This window comes from Colletes latitarsis, chromosome 4 (genome assembly GCF_051014445.1).
Source record: "Colletes latitarsis isolate SP2378_abdomen chromosome 4, iyColLati1, whole genome shotgun sequence".
NCBI classification, from domain to species: Eukaryota; Metazoa; Arthropoda; class Insecta; order Hymenoptera; family Colletidae; genus Colletes; species Colletes latitarsis.
In genome coordinates, this window is record NC_135137.1 from 22,694,496 (window position 1) to 22,716,088 (window position 21,593).

At 30.0% G+C, this 21,593-nt stretch overlaps 2 protein-coding genes across 7 annotated transcripts; one reads left to right on the top strand and one right to left on the bottom strand.

The window, feature by feature from the left end:
• Positions 1-558: 558 nt before the first annotated feature.
• Positions 559-13,037, top strand: Vps8 (vacuolar protein sorting 8). 3 transcript variants are annotated; one of them, XR_013079516.1, is made up of 16 exons: positions 559-692; positions 2,569-2,847; positions 3,013-3,306; positions 3,955-4,173; positions 4,248-4,427; positions 4,504-4,749; positions 4,830-4,970; positions 5,039-5,494; positions 5,577-6,322; positions 7,393-7,780; positions 7,860-8,027; positions 8,111-8,258; positions 10,825-11,065; positions 11,144-11,211; positions 11,445-11,532; positions 12,816-12,845. XR_013079516.1 is itself a non-coding variant. In XM_076763266.1 (16 exons), the coding sequence occupies exons 1-16, from the start codon at positions 612-614 to the stop codon at positions 12,968-12,970; spliced, it is 4,044 nt and encodes a 1,347-aa protein (XP_076619381.1). In that variant the 5' UTR covers positions 559-611; the 3' UTR covers positions 12,971-13,037. The 3 variants fall into 3 exon arrangements, 2 of the variants coding, with proteins under 2 accessions (XP_076619381.1, XP_076619382.1); XM_076763266.1 differs by having other exon boundaries at positions 11,144-11,357; positions 12,816-13,037; XM_076763267.1 differs by lacking the exon at positions 12,816-12,845 and having other exon boundaries at positions 11,445-11,984.
• Scny (ubiquitin specific peptidase 36) lies at positions 12,208-20,950 on the bottom strand. 4 transcript variants are annotated; one of them, XM_076763268.1, is made up of 10 exons: positions 20,766-20,950; positions 19,264-19,803; positions 19,033-19,146; positions 18,734-18,960; positions 18,271-18,669; positions 17,205-18,142; positions 16,962-17,098; positions 13,128-16,535; positions 12,834-13,043; positions 12,208-12,332 (listed from the first exon to the last, which is right to left on the bottom strand). In XM_076763268.1, the coding sequence occupies exons 2-8, from the start codon at positions 19,757-19,759 to the stop codon at positions 16,195-16,197; spliced, it is 2,652 nt and encodes an 883-aa protein (XP_076619383.1). In that variant the 5' UTR covers positions 19,760-19,803; positions 20,766-20,950; the 3' UTR covers positions 12,208-12,332; positions 12,834-13,043; positions 13,128-16,194. The 4 variants fall into 4 exon arrangements, with proteins under 4 accessions (XP_076619383.1, XP_076619385.1, XP_076619386.1 ...); XM_076763270.1 differs by having other exon boundaries at positions 20,680-20,950; XM_076763271.1 differs by having other exon boundaries at positions 19,033-19,140; positions 20,766-20,949.
• Between the last annotated feature and the right edge of the window lie 643 nt (positions 20,951-21,593).

The window sequence follows — 21,593 nt, forward strand, 5'->3', positions numbered from 1 at the left end:
CTCATACATGGGTATAATAAAAAAAAAATTTCTTTTTTTTCAATAATTAAAATATGATCAGGGGGTCTTAAAACGTGTATTTCCGTAAAATAAATTTTACAAAATTTTTTTTCCATTATGGGTACTTTGCTTATGTGCGCCTACATAGGTCGGAAAATAAAAATGCCTGGGCAGTCGAGAATCACGGCTCGAGATTCCAAATCGTATGCCGTAGACGGGAGGTCGGATTTCAGTTGTTAAGAGCGAGAAGGCAAATGTGAGCCTTTCTCTCTCTCCTCCCACGAGGCGGACCGAAATTACTTCGGGCAGCTTCGGAATAATCGAGAAAGAGGGCATGTGTCAGTTTGCCTTTGTCGACTTTCCGAAACTCCACGAGCTCACGTACGCGTGATCTAGCATAGTGTGAGAAAGCACCTTCGGTGCTTTTCTGGCATCTCTGGGTTGGCATCGACGCTCACTGCGCCATCTGCGGTAGTAACTAGGGAATTACTTTATGCTCCCTACACTACATTCACGTGATAGCTTAACAATAGTAATATATATGACAGATGCCTAGAGAAAAGCCGCTATATTTACGCATATCAGCTGTGGAATGACAGGTGGAATAAAAAATGGCTGAAAATGGGTTGGGGTTCGATGCCGAGTCTCAAGAATACCTCACAACAGAAGTTATTAATTTAGATATCGAAGAGGTAATTAAGCATTTTTATCACTTAAATGCTTATACGTACAAATTTTATAAAACTTTAATTTTTAGGTTATGTTCTGTGTAAATGATTTTATAACTCTTATCTTTCTTGTTTCTTATAATATAGTATTGAAATAATGTGGTTATTATAATATATTTGATAATATTAATGATAAAATTTATTATTAGACACTTTTTAATGTAGCATTATCTTTCTTTTTGTTTTTATTTTCATTTGAACATTTCATAAGTATATACATACAGTGATTTTTATTAATATTCAAACATTGTGCTATTAAAAAAATTATTGCTGATTTCAATTATTTGTAATCTTAAATTTGGACTTATTTATTCCATATACTTTTTCAATATCAAACAATAAACTGAATTATGTTGAAATGTGATGTTACAAAAATATTTGAACTCATTATTTATGTATTTCTTGTGAATAATGGATATATCTTAGCCGTCTGTTCACAAACATAATATTGTGTAGTATAAAGAGTACACTTCAGAATCTTAATTATTATTTGAAAGTTATTACAATCAACCAGAAATTTCAAATATAGGATGAAAAATGAAAAATATTTCATTTGGTATATGGCAATTAGTTATTTTTCACCAAAAAAAAGAAAGAAACGTATCAAGAAATCTGTAATTTTGTAAAATTAAGTAAAAAGAGTACAATGGCTGATAATACCATGGCAAAAATACAATGACAAGAATCTAGTTGAATGAATTTTTTAGAAAGATCAGCCACGAAAACTTGATGCTTGAGACAAATGTATTATTCTGAAAAAAATAAAAGGGAATTCTAGTTTAAATGCTGTTCAGTTGAATTCAGAAGTATTTGAAGAGATAGGAAAGATCACACAGATATAATATGCCAGGTATTGAAAGCAGCTGTTTATGGTAAAGTGGTATGTAAGAAACTACATATAAACAAAGCAAATCTCAAGAAAAGATTAATTTTTGGAAAATGATGCATTCATAAAGAAGACAGTTCATAGAATGATATAATTTTCACTGATAAAAATGAATTTAACACATTTAACAGTGATAGATATAAATTAATATTCAGACATTATATTAGTATGACATAAACGAAGCGAAGCTTAATCATATAAATTTAAATCTGATGATAAAACGTGGCTGTGTAATTTCATTAAAAGGAGTTGGACACTTGGTTGTTATATCGCAAATTTTAGATCAAAATAAATATCCTAAATACTTTGTAACAAAATCTTAAGAAAAGTGTAATTACAATGGATGTGAAACACATATTTAAATATTATGAAAATAGAAACCTCAAGCATGAAGCCAAAATAGTTTTAAAATATCTGCTATATAATTGTCCCCAAGTATTACATCTGCCATCTCAATCACTTAAATCCCATAGGTCCCCGATGGGATTTTTGAACCAGAAAATTTTGAATAACACCAATAAAATTAAAAGAAAAGTTAAAATACGATCAATTGAAGAATGGTGGAATATTCAACTAAATAACTTCCAAAAAATTACTGAAAATATGTCCAAGTGTGTGTAACATATAATTAAAGCTAAGGGCTACTGAACAAAATATTAATTATTGTTTATATTAATAATTTTCAGGTTCAAATATTATAGTTTATTAAATGTCCAAATGTTTTGTCACATTATATTTCAATATAATTCAGTTTATTAAAAAAATTAATCCGAATTTATTATTATAAACAAGAGAAACCAGCAACAATTTTTTGAACAGCATGATGACCAAATTAATAAGAATTAGAGTTACCATTTTTAATTAAATTTATTTACGTTATTATTGAAATTGTTAATTCCTAATAGCGATTAGTAGAAATTACTGAAATTCTATAATAAAATTTACTTGTTTCAGTTGGACAGCATAGAATATGCTATACCTGCTGTGGAGGAGCTACCCTCCTTAGAAAGTATATTGACGGAACCAGATTGTGCATCATTATCTGGAACAGATGATGACATTGGTTTAACACCTGGTGACAAATTAGGTAGCAGTGAAACAACAAGCGTTGGGAGTCATTTATCATTAAACTCTTTAAATAAACCAAATAGAAATTCACAGCTTACATCTTCTGGTACTATTTTGAGACATGTTGTATTGAAAGGAATATCTTCACAAATTGTATCGGCTAGTGTAAGGGAAAAAATATTTAGTTAATCTTATATTTATAAATGCTATGTTAGGTTTAACATATTCCATGCCACTGGTGGTAAATATTATCTAAATGGAAAGTTTAATGTCACCATCAGTGGTACACATGGTACAGAACATGTTAATAAGAGCAGTATATTTATGTAGGAAAAAGTCAATGCTGGTTTAGCAAGTGCAGTTGCAGCTGGAGGGAATATGTTAGTAGTTGGTACTAGTCATGGTCTGGTACTAGGCTTTGATTCTTCACAAACATTACGATGGTGTGATCAGGAAGCAAGACATCAGGGATCTGTATCTGCACTATGTTTTAATTATGATGGGAGCAGAGTACTGGCTGGTTTCGCTAGAGGTCATATATTAATGATAGATAGCTCTAATGGAAAAGTACTAAGAACACTCACTGATGTTCATCTTTTTGATACAGCTGTATTACATGTTAAAGTGAGATATGTTTGTATTATTTTATTAGTTAGTTTATAATATTACTTATTTTTTAAAATAATCTGTAATTATCTTGTTTGATAAATATAAAACTTAACTAGTATATTTCAGGTATAAATAAAAACTCTAAATTTAAAAGTAAAGATTTACTTTTGGCATTATTCAAAACTTCCGTAACTAGAATATAACACAATATAACTTTGTGAATTTACTATTTAATATCATAGGTTGTCCGTTGTATCTTGTGCATAATTGTCCTTATTTACATATATCAACAACGTAGTTAAAATTATATATAAATAGTTAAAATATTATTTAGATAAAATTCTTGAAATTTTGTTTTAATTCTTTGTTAGAAACAGAAGTAGCTATTTGTATCCTGTTTAAAAACACAATTGTTGTTTCACTTATTATAAAAATTCAAAGTTGTAAAATGTTTTAAATAATTTATAATTGTACAGTCTTGTAACTAACTATAAAGAAAGAAATATAGTAAAGAGATCAAAGTCATAAACTAAAAACATCCAAATAAATAATTATACGTTCAGAATTTACTCTCAGACCATTAAAGAGTTTTTACATAATCCTGAAGTATATTAATGACATTATTTATTTTGTATTATTAGACATTAATTTGCTTTATTATAGTTTACAGATTCACCAAAAGTAGCACTATGTAGCGACAGCGGTGGATCTGTTTTCGAATTAAATTTTACAAGAGTTATGGGAGTACGTGGCTGTGACAGCAGGTGTTTATTTAGTGGGTCTAAAGGTGAAGTATGTACATTAGAACCTTTGCTATTAAATCATCTGCCGTCACACCCTCTGAAAAATTATACATTAGTGGCAATGGCAACATTATCAAAGGTTTATATATATTTATTAAAGAAATTTCAAAGATATATTAAATATGCACACTATACATTAGTTAAATTTTTTAGGTAATGGTAGTTTGCATAAGACCACGCTCGCGTGTTGTATTAACTCATCCTTTATCTGGTGCTCCCATAGCACTACCACAATTATCCTGGCAACTTGTTGTTATACAAGCTGCAGATGCTTCTCGTGTAATTGACCCAGTTCTGGCTCTTGCAAGAGATGATGTGGTTCACTTTTATCATGTATAAATTTTGCATAATTCTATTTATTAATAATTGCATTACTAAATAGTTAATATTATTTAAATTTCTTCACTAGGTATGCACTGAAGCTGATTCAAGAGTGAAATTACTTCCTCTAAGAAGGATGACTCTTCCATATACAATAAGTAATTTACGATGGTTAAATCCAAGATCATTAGCAGTATTAGACACCCAAGAAAGACTACATCTATTAGATGTCAGAGCACAGGATAATTTAGAAACTTTAGATATGAGCCGTGTTGGTATTTCATATGCATCGAGTCATTTTAAAGGCTTATCTACTGGTGGAAATGTTTCAAAGGTATAGAATAATTAAGCAATTAGACCAAGTAACTACTCGACCAGGATTGGTTATTGTAATTTGTTCATTTTTTAAATTAGGCAATGGCATTAGCTGGTGAACGAGCATGTTATAATACTGTAGTAACATTTGGTACACAACTTTTACTTTTGGGTACAAAAAGTTTACATGTAGTTTGCATACGAACATGGACTGAACGATTGAGGCACCTGACAATGCAGGTTTGTCTATTACAATATATGTATTAAATTCATCGCTTTTCACGAAATGTTACTTTTTTTCAATTCAGAAAAGATTTCCAGAAGCACTAGCTTTAGGATTTGCTTTCTACCAAGACAAAGGAAAGGCCGTTGTTGGCCTTCGTGGTTCAAAACAACGTCGTAAACAAATAGCTCGTGATAAAGTATGTCAGGTTTTGGTTCAGTACATGGATGAACTGAATCGTTGCCCAACAGATGAAACTGCAGAATTTGAAATAGTCACAATTTGTGTAGATTATTGTATACAATTAGAAAATACAGAATTATTGTTTGGAAAATTATGGGACTTAGTTTCGGAATCCGAGGGACTTAAAACAAGTTATTTGCATGCCCTTGAAAGTCCTTTGTTAGATGGGAGTTTACGACCTCGATTACCACCATTAATTGCTCAACAATTAGTTACACTTTATGATCAAGAGAAAAAAGTGGATTCTCTTCAAGCAATTATAGTGTTACTAGATGTAGATTGTTTAGATATTCATCAAGTAAGTAAAAATTATATTTATGATAATTTCATGATCTTTTTCATGGTATTTGATCTCATGATATTCTTGAAAAATTTCACAGGTAACAACAATTTGTCGTCAACGAGGTCTTTGGGAGGCTTTAATACATCTTCAAACAACAGCATTAGGAGATTTCACTGCTCCAATTCATCAATTAGTGCCGATTTTACAAAGTTCATTTACAAATTCAAAAAATTCACTACCTCGAGATAGTATACAACTTGGTAATGCGATTCTGGTCTATGCTAGTTGTTGTTTTGCCGGTCGTGGCTTTCCTAGAGACGAACTTCCAGAGGGCAAGTCTCAAAGAGCAAAAACGGATGTACTAAGAGCTCTTCTTTCACAGCACTCAAGTTTAGCTAATGATACGGAAAGGCAATACCCATATCTGCGAACTTTGCTTCAATTTGACGCAAAAGGGTTCCTTGATGTAATAGCGATTGCCTTTCAAGAACCAGAATTCACATCTGAAATGGGTCTCAGACAACGACAGAGACTTATAGATATACTATTAAATATTGTTATGCCTAACACACCACTTAGTTCGAAGAACATTGATTACATTACTGATGATCAAAGAAATTTAGTTCTTATTTTCATAACTAATGAAGTTGCAGAAAATACTGTTAATTTGGAACCTAGTATGTTAAATAAAATGATAGAAATATTATGTACTGATTCGAGTATGGGATCATCAAAAGAGCTTAAGACTGATAAAGAAAATGCAATACTGGGATTATTGCGTTCAAAAAAATTACGTAATATATCAGATAATACTTTACTTAATTTAGCAGAGAGAGCTAACTTGTAAGTATATGTTAAAATATATTTAAATTACCTAATTTTACAAATCTCTTTAATCTGGTTTTTTTCAATGTTATTGAAATCTACAGAGTGATTCTAGAAATAGGGACAAGCTTAGTTCATTTTTGGCACTATGTACTTATATTTATTTTTTAAGTGATATCATGCACTTTTTTTTACACAATCAATTCTCTTTGCCATTACACATATACAAGTATGAAAACGTAATACTGTATATGAGATTCATATTTTATATTTGTATTCAAGAATTGCATCTATATGTTAAAATTATATTCATCATATTATATCATGATCTAATATGCTACATAAATTTTACATTGATGACAATGCAATTGTTAATGCAATCTGTAAACACATTTAATTTGATTCGTAATGGATTTATGTTTTGAATGCTTTTGCTTTTCAGATTATGTTAATTAAGTATGTTACATTGAGTCAGTTTGAAACATGTCGCAATAGATTTTATTAATAATTTGAAAGTTGTTATGTTCAGTTATGTTCAGAGTATTTGTAAAGCACAATAAAAAAAAACTGGATAAAATGTTGCAGATATGTGTTATACTGAATACTCTGATCGGGTAGAACCACTATATATATTTTTATAAATTAAAATAAAAATTTGAGATGAAAATGTATCTGCAGTCTTTTGTTTCATTCGATGGCATGAAAGTTAAGATTAAAACAAATTGTTTAATATCACTGTTACAGAAGCGTTTGAACGTCTTACAGCATTACGTTTTCAATGGTCATGTATCAATACTTTTATATACAGAATGATGAAAAGAATCGATTAATATAATGAAAAATGCATGATTTTGTTTACAAAACAAGTGCATATTGCACTTGCATCACTATACAAAACAAGTTATATCGTAAGATAGTTCCCATTATGGAATTTAACTTTTTCTAAAATCGCCATATTTATTGGCATGATGGGATGTACCAATGAACAAAAATATACTGTTAATACCACATCCCGAAAAATCGTATAATATATATTATTAATATTAATAATATCATAGTAACTTGTATCGCAGTACATAATGTTACAGTATGCGAGTTGCGGAGTTGCTATACAGTGCAAGAGAAGATTGGATCGCAGTTTGTAAATGTATGATATTGCATCCATCTAGACATCATGATATTTGGCCTTGGTTGAAACACCTTTCTCCAAATTCCTTGCAAGCAGTTATAATGGCTAATGCTGAATCTCTAGTAGGAATCAATGCAAATCAATTTGCTATGCTTATAGGAACACATATGCAAAATAAAGTTGATGAAACATTACAAAAACTAGAAAGTACTCCAAACTTGCAATATACTTTACTTGAAGCACTATATCAAATAGTCCAATATAAAGAAGAGGATATCTCATTGGACCTTACAGCTGAATTGTTAGAAAAATATTTGGAATTAATGTGCAAATTACAACCAAACCGTGTATGTAAAAACTGGAATTGCAATCACTGAAATGATTAGAAAATATTATTTCCAATTATAATCATTTTATTTTATGTAGGTTGTTGATCATATTCAAGGAATTCATGGTTGCAGGCTGAATGAAGCACTGAAAATAGTTCAAAAAGCAAATCATAAAGATGCTGAAGCAGTCATGCTAGAAAAGTTGGGTAATTATCAAGATGCGTTCGATATTCTTTTAAAAGAATTTCAAAATAATCTTGAACTGGTAAATATGCTATATAAGATTAATATAATAACATAAATATTGATAGTTCGTTTTTCTGAATTTTTCATAAAGCTTTTTTTTAGTATTGCCAAAGCAAGGTTTCAGAAGATGAATCAATTCATACTACAATACAGATTGCTGGTTTGTGCAGGCGATCTGCTGGAACTTTAGATTGGATGCCGCTCATGGAAACAATACTTCAAACACACTCAAAGACAAACGATGAGAAAGGTATATTATGTTTTAATATGAATATACAGGATATTCAAGCAGTTACTAACTAGTATATTTTTATAAAAATGTTAGTATACGGAAAAGTTAAATAAGAGATAGTTGTATTGTTTCTTATAATCAATATAACAATGTATGTCAATTTTTTATGTTTGCAATATTTTTCAAAAAACGATAGTAACCTTTAATCTCTTTAATAGAATCCACACTTATTTTTATATTATATAAAAGTTTATATACAGGGTGTCTTGTTTAAGTGAGTATAGCAGGATATCTCGGAAGGAGTTGTAGTTATTACAAAAATGTTCGTACAATAGTTGTTTGGTAGAACGAGCTGAAGGTCAATCTAATTTTCTTAAATGGAATGCTATATTTTTTTCTTTAGAAAGTAATAGCAGTCACCGAGACAAATCCAAAGAGGTGCTATACGATATTATGAATTCGATAAAGATAAATTGTTGGCATACGTTTACGTCCTGCATCGATGGACGACCAATAGCCAGCAGCCGCTGCCGAGCAGTGATTGTTTGCATTCGTATCAAGTTACTGCAATTATAATATTATAAACAGAGATTGAAGATTATTGTTAATACGATAAATTATCGATTGTAATTTTCACTTACAAGTTGAATAGTTTTTTATCGTTCTACGTGTCCAATATCATTGAAAACACACATTTGTAATCGTTTTACAAAATTGTTTCTCAACACATTTTAACATTTCTCCCGATATTGATCTGCAAACGATCGTAATGCTCGTTCGTAAATCATTTAAATTTTCTACTAGTATCTGAAAAACTACTTATTTTAAATAGCTCCACAGAATAAAATCACATGAAGAAAAATTGGGCGACCTTGGAGGCCATGCAATTGATCTTTAGTATCCATAATCGCAAAATAATTGGACCCTTCTTTTTTGAAGGAAACGTTAATGCAAGACCAATTGATGGTCTCCAAGGTCGTCCAATCTTTCTCCATGTAACTTTTTTCTGTGGGGCTATTTAAAACAAGTAGTTTTTCAGACACCAATAGACAATGTAAATAATTTACGAACAAGAATTACGATCGCATGCAGATCAATATCGGGCAAAATGTTAAAAAGTGTTCAGAAACAATTTTTAAAGCGATTACAAATGTATGTTTTCAACGATGCTGGACACGTAGAAGGATAAAAAATTATTCGGTAATTATGTAGATGATTGACGACCTCGCCGATTTCGATGACCTTGAAATATGTTGTCAAGGTCACTATTCTGAACAACTTTTCCCTATACATGTGACCGGCACTCAGCCTTAGTTTTCGAGATATATTATATTAAAAATTGGTATCGGTATTAGTATAGTTCTGGGGGGGGGGGGGGGGGCAGCGCTCCAGTTAAAACGAATTGGTAATTATGCAGATGATTGATGACCTTGAAATATGTTGTCAAAGTCACTATATTGAACAACTTTTCCCTATACATATTACCGCCGCTTCGCCTTCGTTTTCCAAATATTCGCAAAAATAATTTTATTGCCGTCATTCACTGACGGTCAGTTCAAAGCCACAATTTCAGACACTTTTTTCCTGCAACAAAAAACAAGAATATGGAACTTCAGCCCTGCGGAGCAAAAAAATAACACATCCTCCACGACTTGAACAGTAATATATTAAATTCGTTTTGCTGACTGGGGGGTTGCCCCCCCCCCCCCCCCGCAGATCCCCCTAATAACTACACTAATTATTACATTAAGACCGAGCGGCAGTAACATATATAAGGAAAAGTTGTTCAGAATAGTGACATTGACAATATATTTCAAGGTCATCAAAATCAGCGAGGTCATTAACCATCTGCGTAATTACCAAGTATTCAACATGTTAGTGAAAATTACAATCGATAATTTATTGTATTAGCTCTCTTTAATCTTTCTTTATAATATCATAATTGCAGTAACTTGATACGAATACAAACAATCGCTGCTCGGCAGCGGCTGCTGGCTGTTGGTCGTCGACCGATGCAAGACGTAAACGTAAGCCAACAATTTACCTTTATCGAATTCACAATAATATCGTATAGCATCTCTTTGGATTTCTCTCAGTGACTGCTATTCCTTTCTAAAGAAAAAAATATAGCATTCCATTTAAGAAAATTAGATCGACCTTCAGCTCGTTCTACCAAAGAACTATTGTACGAACATCTTTTTATTGTGTAGTTGAATATAACTTAACACATATTTTTCACATTTCATTTAAAAAATTAAGAATCATTTTTATTACTCGAAAAATATTACAAAAGTAAAAAATTGACATACACTATTATGTTTGTTATACAAAAAAATAGTAAAATCTTTTCTATTGTAATTGTTCAATACAGTTGTCACTATAAACATGTTGGCTTGTAATTATGGGAACACTCTGTAGGAATACTATGATACAGATATAGCATTTTTTTAATTTGAATAAATTTGTAATATTTTCTCTTCATTTTTGTACATTTCAATGAAATTCAAGATGGAATTATCTGTATAGTAATATACTTTCCATTTTATTTGTGGAATAAATATTAACTGAATTGAATGAATTGCAGTTGAAAAATTAAGTGGAAAATTATTAAGGATCGTGTTAGAATTTCTCAGTGGTACAACAGCATTATCAACGGTATTAGAACAGATCTTGAAACATCCTTTGGCGACCAGCGGAACGATAGGTGATATAAGACAGTTATTATCTGGAGTACTTACTCATTCTCGATACGAACAAACTTTAGTAGAGACTACTGCACGTTTAGTCAGTTTAGAGCTTCACAAAGCACTAAAAAAGTCACTAAGGTATGAAACGACTTAATAATTAAATTTATTTAATATTAGTATGTATTTATTTTAAATCCTAACATTTCTCTACCATAGAGATGCTGGTAAAGCCTGTGTCAGTTTGTCAATAATTTGTTCTATATGTCAACACTTGTTATCACAAGGTACGGACTACATTATAATTTTTAATTGTGGCCATGGCTTTCATTCAGAGTGTTTGGGGGAACCTAAATCCTGTTATAAATGTTTAAATTCAAAGGGATGGGCACCTCTTGTTACTAGTATTACACATCCTACCAGATCAATCCATGTAAGCAACATTATTTTGCTATAAAGTAAAAATTAAATGTTTAATATATTGATACAACTATATTAATTGAAACTGATTGTTTTACAGGAACATAAACAAATTTTACCACCAGAATTTATGCGCAATAAAGATCATTCTCTAAAACTTGCACCACCTACTTTACCAGATCTTGAAGGTATTTTTTAATCTAGTCTTTAAGTATCAAAATTCAGTATCACACTTATCAGTGGTATTTAGCATTTTAATAGCAAAAATAACCTTGTCTTATATATGTACATTACACTAATTTTCTAACTTTCATTCCATGAACATTATATTGTACTTGTTCTCTTTTCCTATTCTACATGAAAAATGAGATTCATATTATGTAAGCCATTTTTCCGTTTGACAAAATTCAAATATTATATGTTTATATATTGTAAAGTAATATACTCAATATTGTGTATAGTATCAATAAGGACTTGTATACTTTTATTGCTGTAAATTCTATTTGTCCAATTTGCAGCACGTTGCCAAATATCAGTCACTAAGTAAATAAAGATATTGATTAAATAAATAAAGACATTCTTATTTACTGTTAATAATTATGTACATTGTCATCAATATAGTGGTTTATTTGGAAAATTTTTGAATAATAAACAATCTATTAAAATTAATTAAAATACATGTACACGTGTATATCCTATATACTTTTTATGTTGGATAATAAGGGTATGTAGCTTTGCGTTTAATATTCTTAATAATGAAAACTGGTTTTTTGGGCACATTTTCTGTTAAAATATAATTGGGATCAATGGATTCATGACCTAACAATTCGCCTGTCAGAAGTTTTGCAACTAATGAAAAGATACTCAAATCGCATAAGAATGAGTTTTTTGTAGATAGTAATTTAACATTCGAGATATATTTGTCCACTGTGGATTCTAATTTTATAATATGTGGAGTAATGCTTGATACAGACAAATACTGTTGTAACTGAAATTTGAAAATTATATTTAAACTAATATTTTTCTTATTAAATTTTATCATTTAGAATAGTATGGAAGTAATTTGTTTTACCTTACTATCACACTTATCTAAGTTGTTTATAAGTTCTTCAATGTCAATAATTAATTTGTATCCCTTTAATATGTATTTTTTATCATAAGTACATTTGCAAACTTGCAATAATTCTTTTAATAAAATTACTTCCTTTTTTATTTTATCTAGTAGCAATGATAATGGTACTCCATGCAGTGTGCGACTAGCCATTCGAATTTTAGAATATTTTTCAGAAATCTATATATATGTACGTATGTATGTGTATATATATATATAATTCAATTATTTTTTAAATAATATACTTATTCAAGAAAATATTTCATCTTTTGAAAATGGATTTTGATAAAAATGAGTATAAGGTAGATAAATACGTAAAATAAAAGAATACATTTAACTAAAAACAAAAAAATGTTTTAGAAGCACACCCAATATTACCTGCTGATTTATGGAAGTCCATGAACTTGAAATTTGGTCAGCAAACTGTTTTATTTCACTTCCTTGTGGAAGGCGTACTTCAGCTAAACTCCATAATGAATCAAGTTTATCCGCCAGACCACGTGAAATATTATTAAACCATGTGAGCTTATTTTCCAACTCAAAATTGATTCTTAAATTATAATGATTTTCTATTTTTAAGATTGCTACCTAAATAAATACAATTAATTTTGTGTTTTGTTACTTGTCTGCGTTTAATTTTTTTGTAATTTTATTAAGGAAATGTTAATGAACCTTTTATTTTGTTATATCCATAAATTGTAGTTGTTAAGTTTGTTTTGTATCACTAATCTGAACTTTTAGCACGATTACGATTTCCGTGGTCCCTACTTTGAAGGTTAAATTTTGTTCTTGGGGTCATTTTAAGAAAAAAATTGTATATGTTATAGGTACCAATTCGGCCTAGTTTAACCGGTAAATTGGTTTTTTTGTTTTTTATAAATCTGCAAATATCTCGGTAACTATGCGAAATATGACAAAATATCAGGAGACCTATTTTGTAGAAAATTGAGTTTCTTATAAAAAACATTAAAATGATGTTTTGTGAAATAATAACAAATTATTTAAACAACATTATTATTTCACGAAAGCGTTACCGGCCGCCCTACGGCGGCCGGATAATATACTAACCCAGACCTAACCCAATACCTCAATAATATTCATTACTAATTGAGTTTTAATACAGGGACATTTCTTGAGTCTCGTATAAGCAGTTGTGAACAGAACCTCTACGTTCCCTCGACCATCATTTCGTGGAGGGGAGGGAAGGGAGGGAGGGGTGGAATTGTTCTGCAATAAATATACTCGGAAACTGCGCAGTTAATAAAAAAATATCAGAGGACATAAATTGTTAGAAATTTTATTTTCTACAAAAAAAGTCTCGTGATATTTTGCCACATTTCGCATAGTTACCGAGATATTTGCAGATTTATAAAAAACAAAAAATTACTTTTCCGACTAAACCACGCCCATTCGATACCTGTGACATATATATTTTTTTCTTAGAATGACCCCAAGAACACAAATATAACCTTCAAAGTTGGGGCCACGGAAATCGTAATCTCCCCGAACTTTTTCATGCTAAGTCATGAAATGAGTATATAATAGATATTCATTATTCGAACATTCACATGATAATAATGTGATATTATTTGTGTTATAAAATCTATTAATTGAAACAAAATTAATTTGCATGAACATGTTCCGAGTATAAAAGGGTTAATCTATGTAAATACTCACATTTCTTTCGAGCGTTTTTATGAGCTCGCTTTGGGAAGTTTCTTCCTTTTCAATTAGAAATTCCATTAAGGATGACGGAGGAATTTAGAAATATACAGAATTGCTTTTACAAATTATAAAGACATTCCATTGACGACATATAATATTGATAAAATGCTAAAATAAATTACGTGTATCAATAAACTTTACATTAGTTTCACTCGAAAACGCGATAGTCTTATTTTTTTTACGATGTGAACTTGGCTTCTATGGATTTACCATATATATTTTAAACATCATACAAACGACATTCTTTTTTTATTTGAGATAGGTAGTACATAGATTAAATCTGGCGTTTATCGCTGTACAATCGTTATCATTATACGTTTACAATATTAAACGTAGTGAATTTACAAAACTCCAATTCTTGATCTATCAAATGGTATATGAATTTGCATGATGCAAAGACCATTAATTCTACCTCAGCGGATACAATAACATCGTGCTTACTACAAGGTTACATCATGATAATTATATTTATCGCAATATCAAGCTAGTATGATTATTAAACGATTAATGATTAAGGTATAGGCCAAATGTACACATATCAAATACATGTACCTTCAGAAATAAAGAAACTGATAATTAATTAGATTCGTAATAATCGCCAGATCTTAACGTATGTCTGTTGCATTTTGTTGGCTAGTATTTCATTTGTAAATATAACGAGGTATTATATATTATATGTAACGAGCCGACAAAACAGCCGACTTTACACTTTCCTTAACAAATTACCTATATGACTTTGTAATTTTTACTGTTCTATGAAAAGTCCATAATATTAAAATTCTACACTTATCTATGCAATTTACAATTTCTTTTTAATTAGTATTTTAATAATTCAATATTATTACTCATCACTATCATTAAACACTTCTTCCGATTATGCACAATTCCCCAGCCATTCTGGAATTATTTTCATACGTATACATAATCTATAAGAAAAAAAAGGAAAAAATAAAAAAAATTCATGTATATTCACATGTATGTACATTCATCAAGTATTAAGAAAAATTGTTCGCGTACTGTTTTATAAATCTTTCTTTCTGGTATGCAATTACGAAAAACAGCTTTTCTTGATGCTAATTATCACTGAAAATTCCCTGTTTAATTGAACTTGCTTTGCTACAATTCTAAGGAAAAGTATCTTTCGTAATTAAAATAAAGGACGGATTGATGTAAAGAACGAAAAATTATCTCCAAAAACTTTAAAAATATCCTCTTATTAATTTCAGTTTCATGATTTAAAAATTTTTAATTCGTTAATAATCATATAAAATTTTTCTGTTTGAAATATATGAATAATTTGTATAAACGATTAAAGGTACACCAAGTGATATATATATGTCCTGTTTGTAATTTCAATTTAACAATAATATTGATACTTAAGAAACACAAATAATGTAAGTATAAAATAGTTATTAAAAGTTTTCGTATTATTGTGTAAATGTTAAATTATTTTACAAATAACATATTCAATTGCATAATTCAAATTAAATAACATATTTCACATCTATACCTAAAACCTAAATAATTAATTCTAAAAAGTTGTTAAAACTCTTTAGCTATATACTGTTTAAATATTATTCATATAATTTTTAAATGTTACATCCATCCATACAATCCTTCAATACTATACGTACAAGTCTAAATTAATAGCGCACAATTTTATGACAAACTTTTCTTCGTTCATTTTGAACACAAGATTGGCAGAGTTGCTGATGCTCATCCCCAACGTTCTGTATATTAAAATGTCCACAGTCATATGAGCTATAAAACAACGATAGAGTACATGACTCTGTCAGGAACATACTAAGGCTCTTACAACGCAGTTTAGCGATTCATTAGAGTAAATATGAACAGTTGCTTTCAACATTAATTTTCTAAATCAACACTGTCACTTCTGTATTTCAATTTTAACTAATTGAAAAATTATAATTTGTTTCAACAATTGAAAACTAATAAAGTCTTTAAGTATCAGATTGCTTTTGAAGTTTATCTCCAATGAGTTTTCTCCTTAGTTTTATTCTCGTTGCCAATGTGCTCGAGAATGATTATGATATCTATAATGTGGAGCCCTGTAATTTCTACCATGGCGTTGTCGAGTATGGCTAGAAGTGTTGTAGTAATGCCTCCGGTAATATCCACCAAGAGATCGGTTCCATGTTTTCCCGTTTTGATATTCTTGGAAAGGATTATACCCAGTGTTGCTTCTTTCTTCGTATATTCGATGATCTTTCACTTTTTTCACGCGTCCTCGATCTATTTCTTCATCGTCAGTATTAAAATGACGTTTACGATCCTCCCGTCTATCATTGTCAATTTCTCGATCTAAATGCGTCCTATTGCCATTCCAGTTCGAAACTGTAAACAATACATTTCACAATATACTTCGGTTTACAAGATATGTTCTAAGAACCTTACTTAATAATATTGACCACTCACAGTTTTTATTAAATTTTATATTACCATTTAATAGTGACAACTTATCACTTAATATAATTTGTTAATAGACGACATAACATATTTTGGTATAACACAGGCTCAAGAGGATTATAGTAGAAGTATATACTTTCATTAGAGATTTATATATAATTTTTGATACAATTCGTTCAGACCTATTTCATCGAATGCATGAATTTTTCGTTTATGACTTTAAACATTTATCTTACAGCTCTTTATAGAATTTGTTGATTCAGTATACATGGATACACAATAAATTGGTGAGGATTTCGGAGGAAAGTATTGGATTCGGTGGGTTCTTCGAGAAAATTCTTTTGTTGTACTGACCCGCAGAACTGCCATAACCACGATGAGACATCTTCAATAAATGTGAAACTGTTTCGGAACGATTTGTTCCATTAAAATCCCTTAAAGCAGCCGCACTGGGTGTTGTATTATTTTGACTACTTTTATTAATATCTTCCCTATTAAATTAATAATATTACAAAATATTATAGTAACCATAATAATGTTTAACTAAATAAGTATATTTAATATGTATTTAAATTAGAAATTTAAAACATGACTTACTTATCAGTAACTGACCACCCATTGGGTGTTGCAGCTGATGAAGGAGAAAAAGTATCTTTCGAGACTTGCCAACCTTTCATACTGCTACTTGCAGCTTTTGTAATTACTTTCTCGTCATGCCCTACCTTCACTCTAACAGACTGATGCCACTTAGTCTTATTATTACTGTTTTCTGTTTTACTATTTGTTTCTGATTGACCATTTTGGTATTTTATTACACTTGTAATTATATTACAACTAGAACCATTTTGTATTTTTGTATATTGTGTTATATTAGTTTGATTCTGAGAAATACTATTGCCATTTGCCTTTGATGCAGATTTTTGTATGTCTTTAGAATTAATAATGGTTTTAGATAAATTATTCTTTACTGTAGAACTTTTTTGCATACCATTATTAGCGCCACTAGGAGAAATATTTGTTTTTAACAAAGTATTTGAATTTGTGTTACTTTTTAATGTTCCAATAGATGTAATATCCTCTTCTTCACTGGATCCATCATAAGGAACCAAACTATTCCCATTTAAAATTTTTCCATTCTTAATATGCATAATTAATCTCGGTTGAGTTTTATCTAGTAATTTTTGTGGTAACTGTGGCCCAATAAAATTTGTACCTTTCTGTATAGAAAATTGGAGTTCTGTACTTTTGCTTGCTAATGCTTGTGAACTTATTTCTGAACTTTCAATAATCTCTTTAGAAATTGATGTGCCATTCACTGATCCATTTAAAGAGATTAATCCAGAAGTTGATGGTTTAGGACTTATATTCTTATTCATAGGACTTCCTGGTGAAGATAATGTATTATTTATAGTCAATGTACCATTTAATTTAACAGTCTGTTGATTTTGAACCTGAGTTTGTGTCTGTTGTTCCATTTCAAAAATCATTATATATGCATTTGTACTTAATACATTACTCAAACTAATTGGCCGAACCTATATAAAAAGAATATACAAACAGTTATGAACAATATATGTACAAACATACTGAAGTATATTAACAAAGTATATTAATAAATTTAATCTTAGAAATATATCAATAATGGAATATTATCGATACATACACAAGAATCGTCAAAGGAATAATAATGGCCTGTTGAAACCTTGGCAACTGCTGTGTAATGTCCACAATTTACAGATGGACCCATATGTGTAACTATTGACATAAGTTTATACGTAAGTGATTGTATAGGTTCTCCTGGTTCTCTCCAAAGATAAGAACCCATGTCAATAATCTGTTTAAAACCTATATGTTTAGATATTTTTCCTCCTAGAACACTAAACCTCTTCAACTGTACACAAAGCACTTTAGGAGGTCGTTCTAGGCTAAATTGTTTTGTGGCAGGAACTCTTCTTTTACAAGCTTCGCATTTGTAATCATTGTTATCTAATTGTTCACGACTAAAATAACTACTTAGTGCTTCATCCAGAGTACTTGCTTTACGAATGTCTACCAGTAAATCCTACAAAAATATAAAGAATGCTTGGTTTCTACTGTACGTTTGTAAAAGATTCTATTTTATGTACCTGAAAATGTTGAAATGTAGTAGAAACATGTCGACATTGTAAACATTTTACTTCAGTACGTATATAACCACCAAAAATTTGATTAATAGGAGTTGTTTCTTTAGAATAACTGTCTAATTTGCTAGCCTTGTATCTTGCTAAATAAGCTTTTTCCATGCCTTCTAATAAATAACGTAAAAATTCATGTGCATCTTCTTGCTGTCCTGGTACCATGGTTCGGCAAATGACTAATGAATAAATTGAGTCATTATGTATGAAATATGAGATTTGGCTTAAATTATTAATATTTTAATACTCACGCTTTAATTTGTTATATATGTAGAATGGTTTAATGGCACACCCTGATTTCTGATGACTAAATTGCAAAGTCTTAGCCACTGCACACGTAAGGCACTCTCCACCTCCATCTAAAACTAACCTATTATCAAAATACGACACAAAACTGTGGGATTATAATTTTAATCTCATTTTCATCATTCATGGAATATGCAATATAAACTGCTAAAAGAATGCTAATTTTCAAAACATACCATTTTGTTCACACTTTGATGTGTGATGCGTATCTGACAATAACCAGTTAACAAGAGCAGGTATATGAAACAGTGCCTGAAGAGTGCTATTTAAATAACAAGTATTTCCAACATTATACATGCCAGCCCCAACTGGAATTGTGTCCTTCCATCCAAGACTGATTTTCTTTGGGGAATATAAAGTTGTGATTGGTTCCGGTAAACTAAGTCCTTTAACTGTTCTTTCATTTCTTTTTATATAAGTTGTACCATCTTTCACTTTATCATCTGAATTTTCAGAGTTTGGTAAACTTAATACAATATACTTGGGTTTAAGTTGATCCAAAATCATTGTTTGATAATTGTCTACTTCCTTATATTGAATTTCTGATTGGAGAATTCTAGATGCACTACTAATTAAACTTGTTGATACATCATCCGATGCTTTGGGCTGATTATTCTCTAAAGTACGACGAAGTGTAGCTGCAACAGGATCACAAATGCTCACAGCAGGCATTTTTATTGTTTTATCCTGTATCAAACCTTTTTTATTTGTTATCCCTATAAAAAATATATTTAAAAATATGTAAATATTATCAATAATAATATAAAAATTAAAAAACATTATTTATGATACATTAAATATTCCAGACCCAATAAATCAAAATATTGTATAAACAAATGCATATTTAAATCGCAGCTTTAAAATTCATAAACAAAATTAGTTTTAATTTTCTATTTCTTATTTAATTTTATTCTTATTTATAAATTCTATGTAAAAAGTAACATAAACTATATTATACAAACATTTACTTCTTTTCTTATAAGGAATATATAAAACATAAATTGTAACGAATAAATAAGTACTTTTAAAAATTTCTGAATTAAAAGTAAATAATCATATCGTTTTATTTAACGTCTAACAAAACGACTCAATCATTATATAAATTGCACAACTATGTGAAAATAAACAAAATTTTTTTCAACATAATAATTGTACAAGTTTTTCTTTTCGTACTTAAGATATTACATCCATACTACAAATACAGCGATTCTACAAATGTAGAAGTAGAAGGGTTAATTTCATTACTAATTCATTTGTAACCGTAACATTAATTACGGATCAATGCATCTATATATAAATTACCCAATATAAAAAAGAAAAAATTAAATTACTTAAAATCTTTCCAATAATTATACTTTGTTATATTAAAAACGTGTAATAGAATACACTAAAAGCACGCGGCGTGCAATTGATACCGCGCGAACAGATTCATTGTTTACCATCTCCTTATGATTATGCACGTTATAATTTATACAAATAATTTTTATCGATGATATTGCAACATATTTCATGTAATAAACGATATTTCCCGATCGCAAGCACATACAATCACAATGTTATCGATTTATTCGAAATTCCACGCGCTTACGTGCCTTGAAACGATTACCGGATGAGTTTAACTGAGGGCGCGTGTCTTCGGCCACGAGTCATTTTTTCCCGCGTACTTTGTTACACTTACCCAACTTTCAATTAGCCACGTAAAATAGTAACGTTAATTTTAATAAGAAACACCATTAAAAATATCGCGCGTCGATACTACACGACATTTTTAAAACTGTTAGTTTTGGGCATGTGAAATCAAGACCCATCCTCTACCGTCATATCCGCCATTTGCAATTATATCGGTGGCCATTAAACTTTTTCCGTTGGATTCTAGAATATGTGCTTTTGAGGGCGCCCAAAGCAGTAAACCTAGTTTTCATATGAGTGTCGCAGTTTTGACGACGCCTGTGGTAGTTGGTATTCATCAAATTATAGGTACTTGCTTATTATTGGTACATCCGACTCCAGCACTAGTTATGTCTAGAGATGGCGTGAACTGCTACTTTTGAATCACTCGTAATTCGATCACGTTCATTTCCAATCATGGTGATTTTTAACAGTGATTTGTGATTCTTCGCAATCGCTTTTGATTGGTGGGAAGCGTTCTTTTCACTTTTTCTTTCACTTTCCACGAATTACATATGTCCTTAAACTGTATATGTATTATATTATAACATGGTCTAAAAGCAACGGTAACGTAATTTTCTTATTAGAAGAAAGGAAAGGCAAAATTAAAAGTGATAAATAGATACAAGTATAAGTTTTATTTCTCATTGTTTCAACATTCGTTTCATAAATGTTCGTAAAATTTTTCAACAAAGTAATGTATATACAAAATTAACCTGTTTGTAATTTTGAATTCTAACTTATTTCTTTATAATATAAATATATACAAAATGTCATATTAATCTTTGGAAACGTATATAAATGTATAATATGTATGTTTTCATATAAATGAACATAA

Coding starts and splice junctions, on each gene's coding strand:
- Vps8 (XM_076763266.1), top strand. CDS start 612: ATGGCTGAAAATGGGTTGGGGTTCGATGCCGAGTCTCAAGAATACCTC. Junction 4,428..4,503: donor ATGTGGTTCACTTTTATCAT/GTATAAATTTTG, acceptor TTTCTTCACTAG/GTATGCACTGAAGCTGATTC. Junction 4,750..4,829: donor CTGGTGGAAATGTTTCAAAG/GTATAGAATAAT, acceptor TTTTTAAATTAG/GCAATGGCATTAGCTGGTGA.
- Scny (XM_076763268.1), bottom strand. CDS start 19,759: ATGCCTGCTGTGAGCATTTGTGATCCTGTTGCAGCTACACTTCGTCGT. Junction 18,961..19,032: donor CATATATAACAAATTAAAGC/GTGAGTATTAAA, acceptor TTTATTCATTAG/TCATTTGCCGAACCATGGTA. Junction 16,536..16,961: donor TGGTTATGGCAGTTCTGCGG/GTCAGTACAACA, acceptor TATTGTTTACAG/TTTCGAACTGGAATGGCAAT.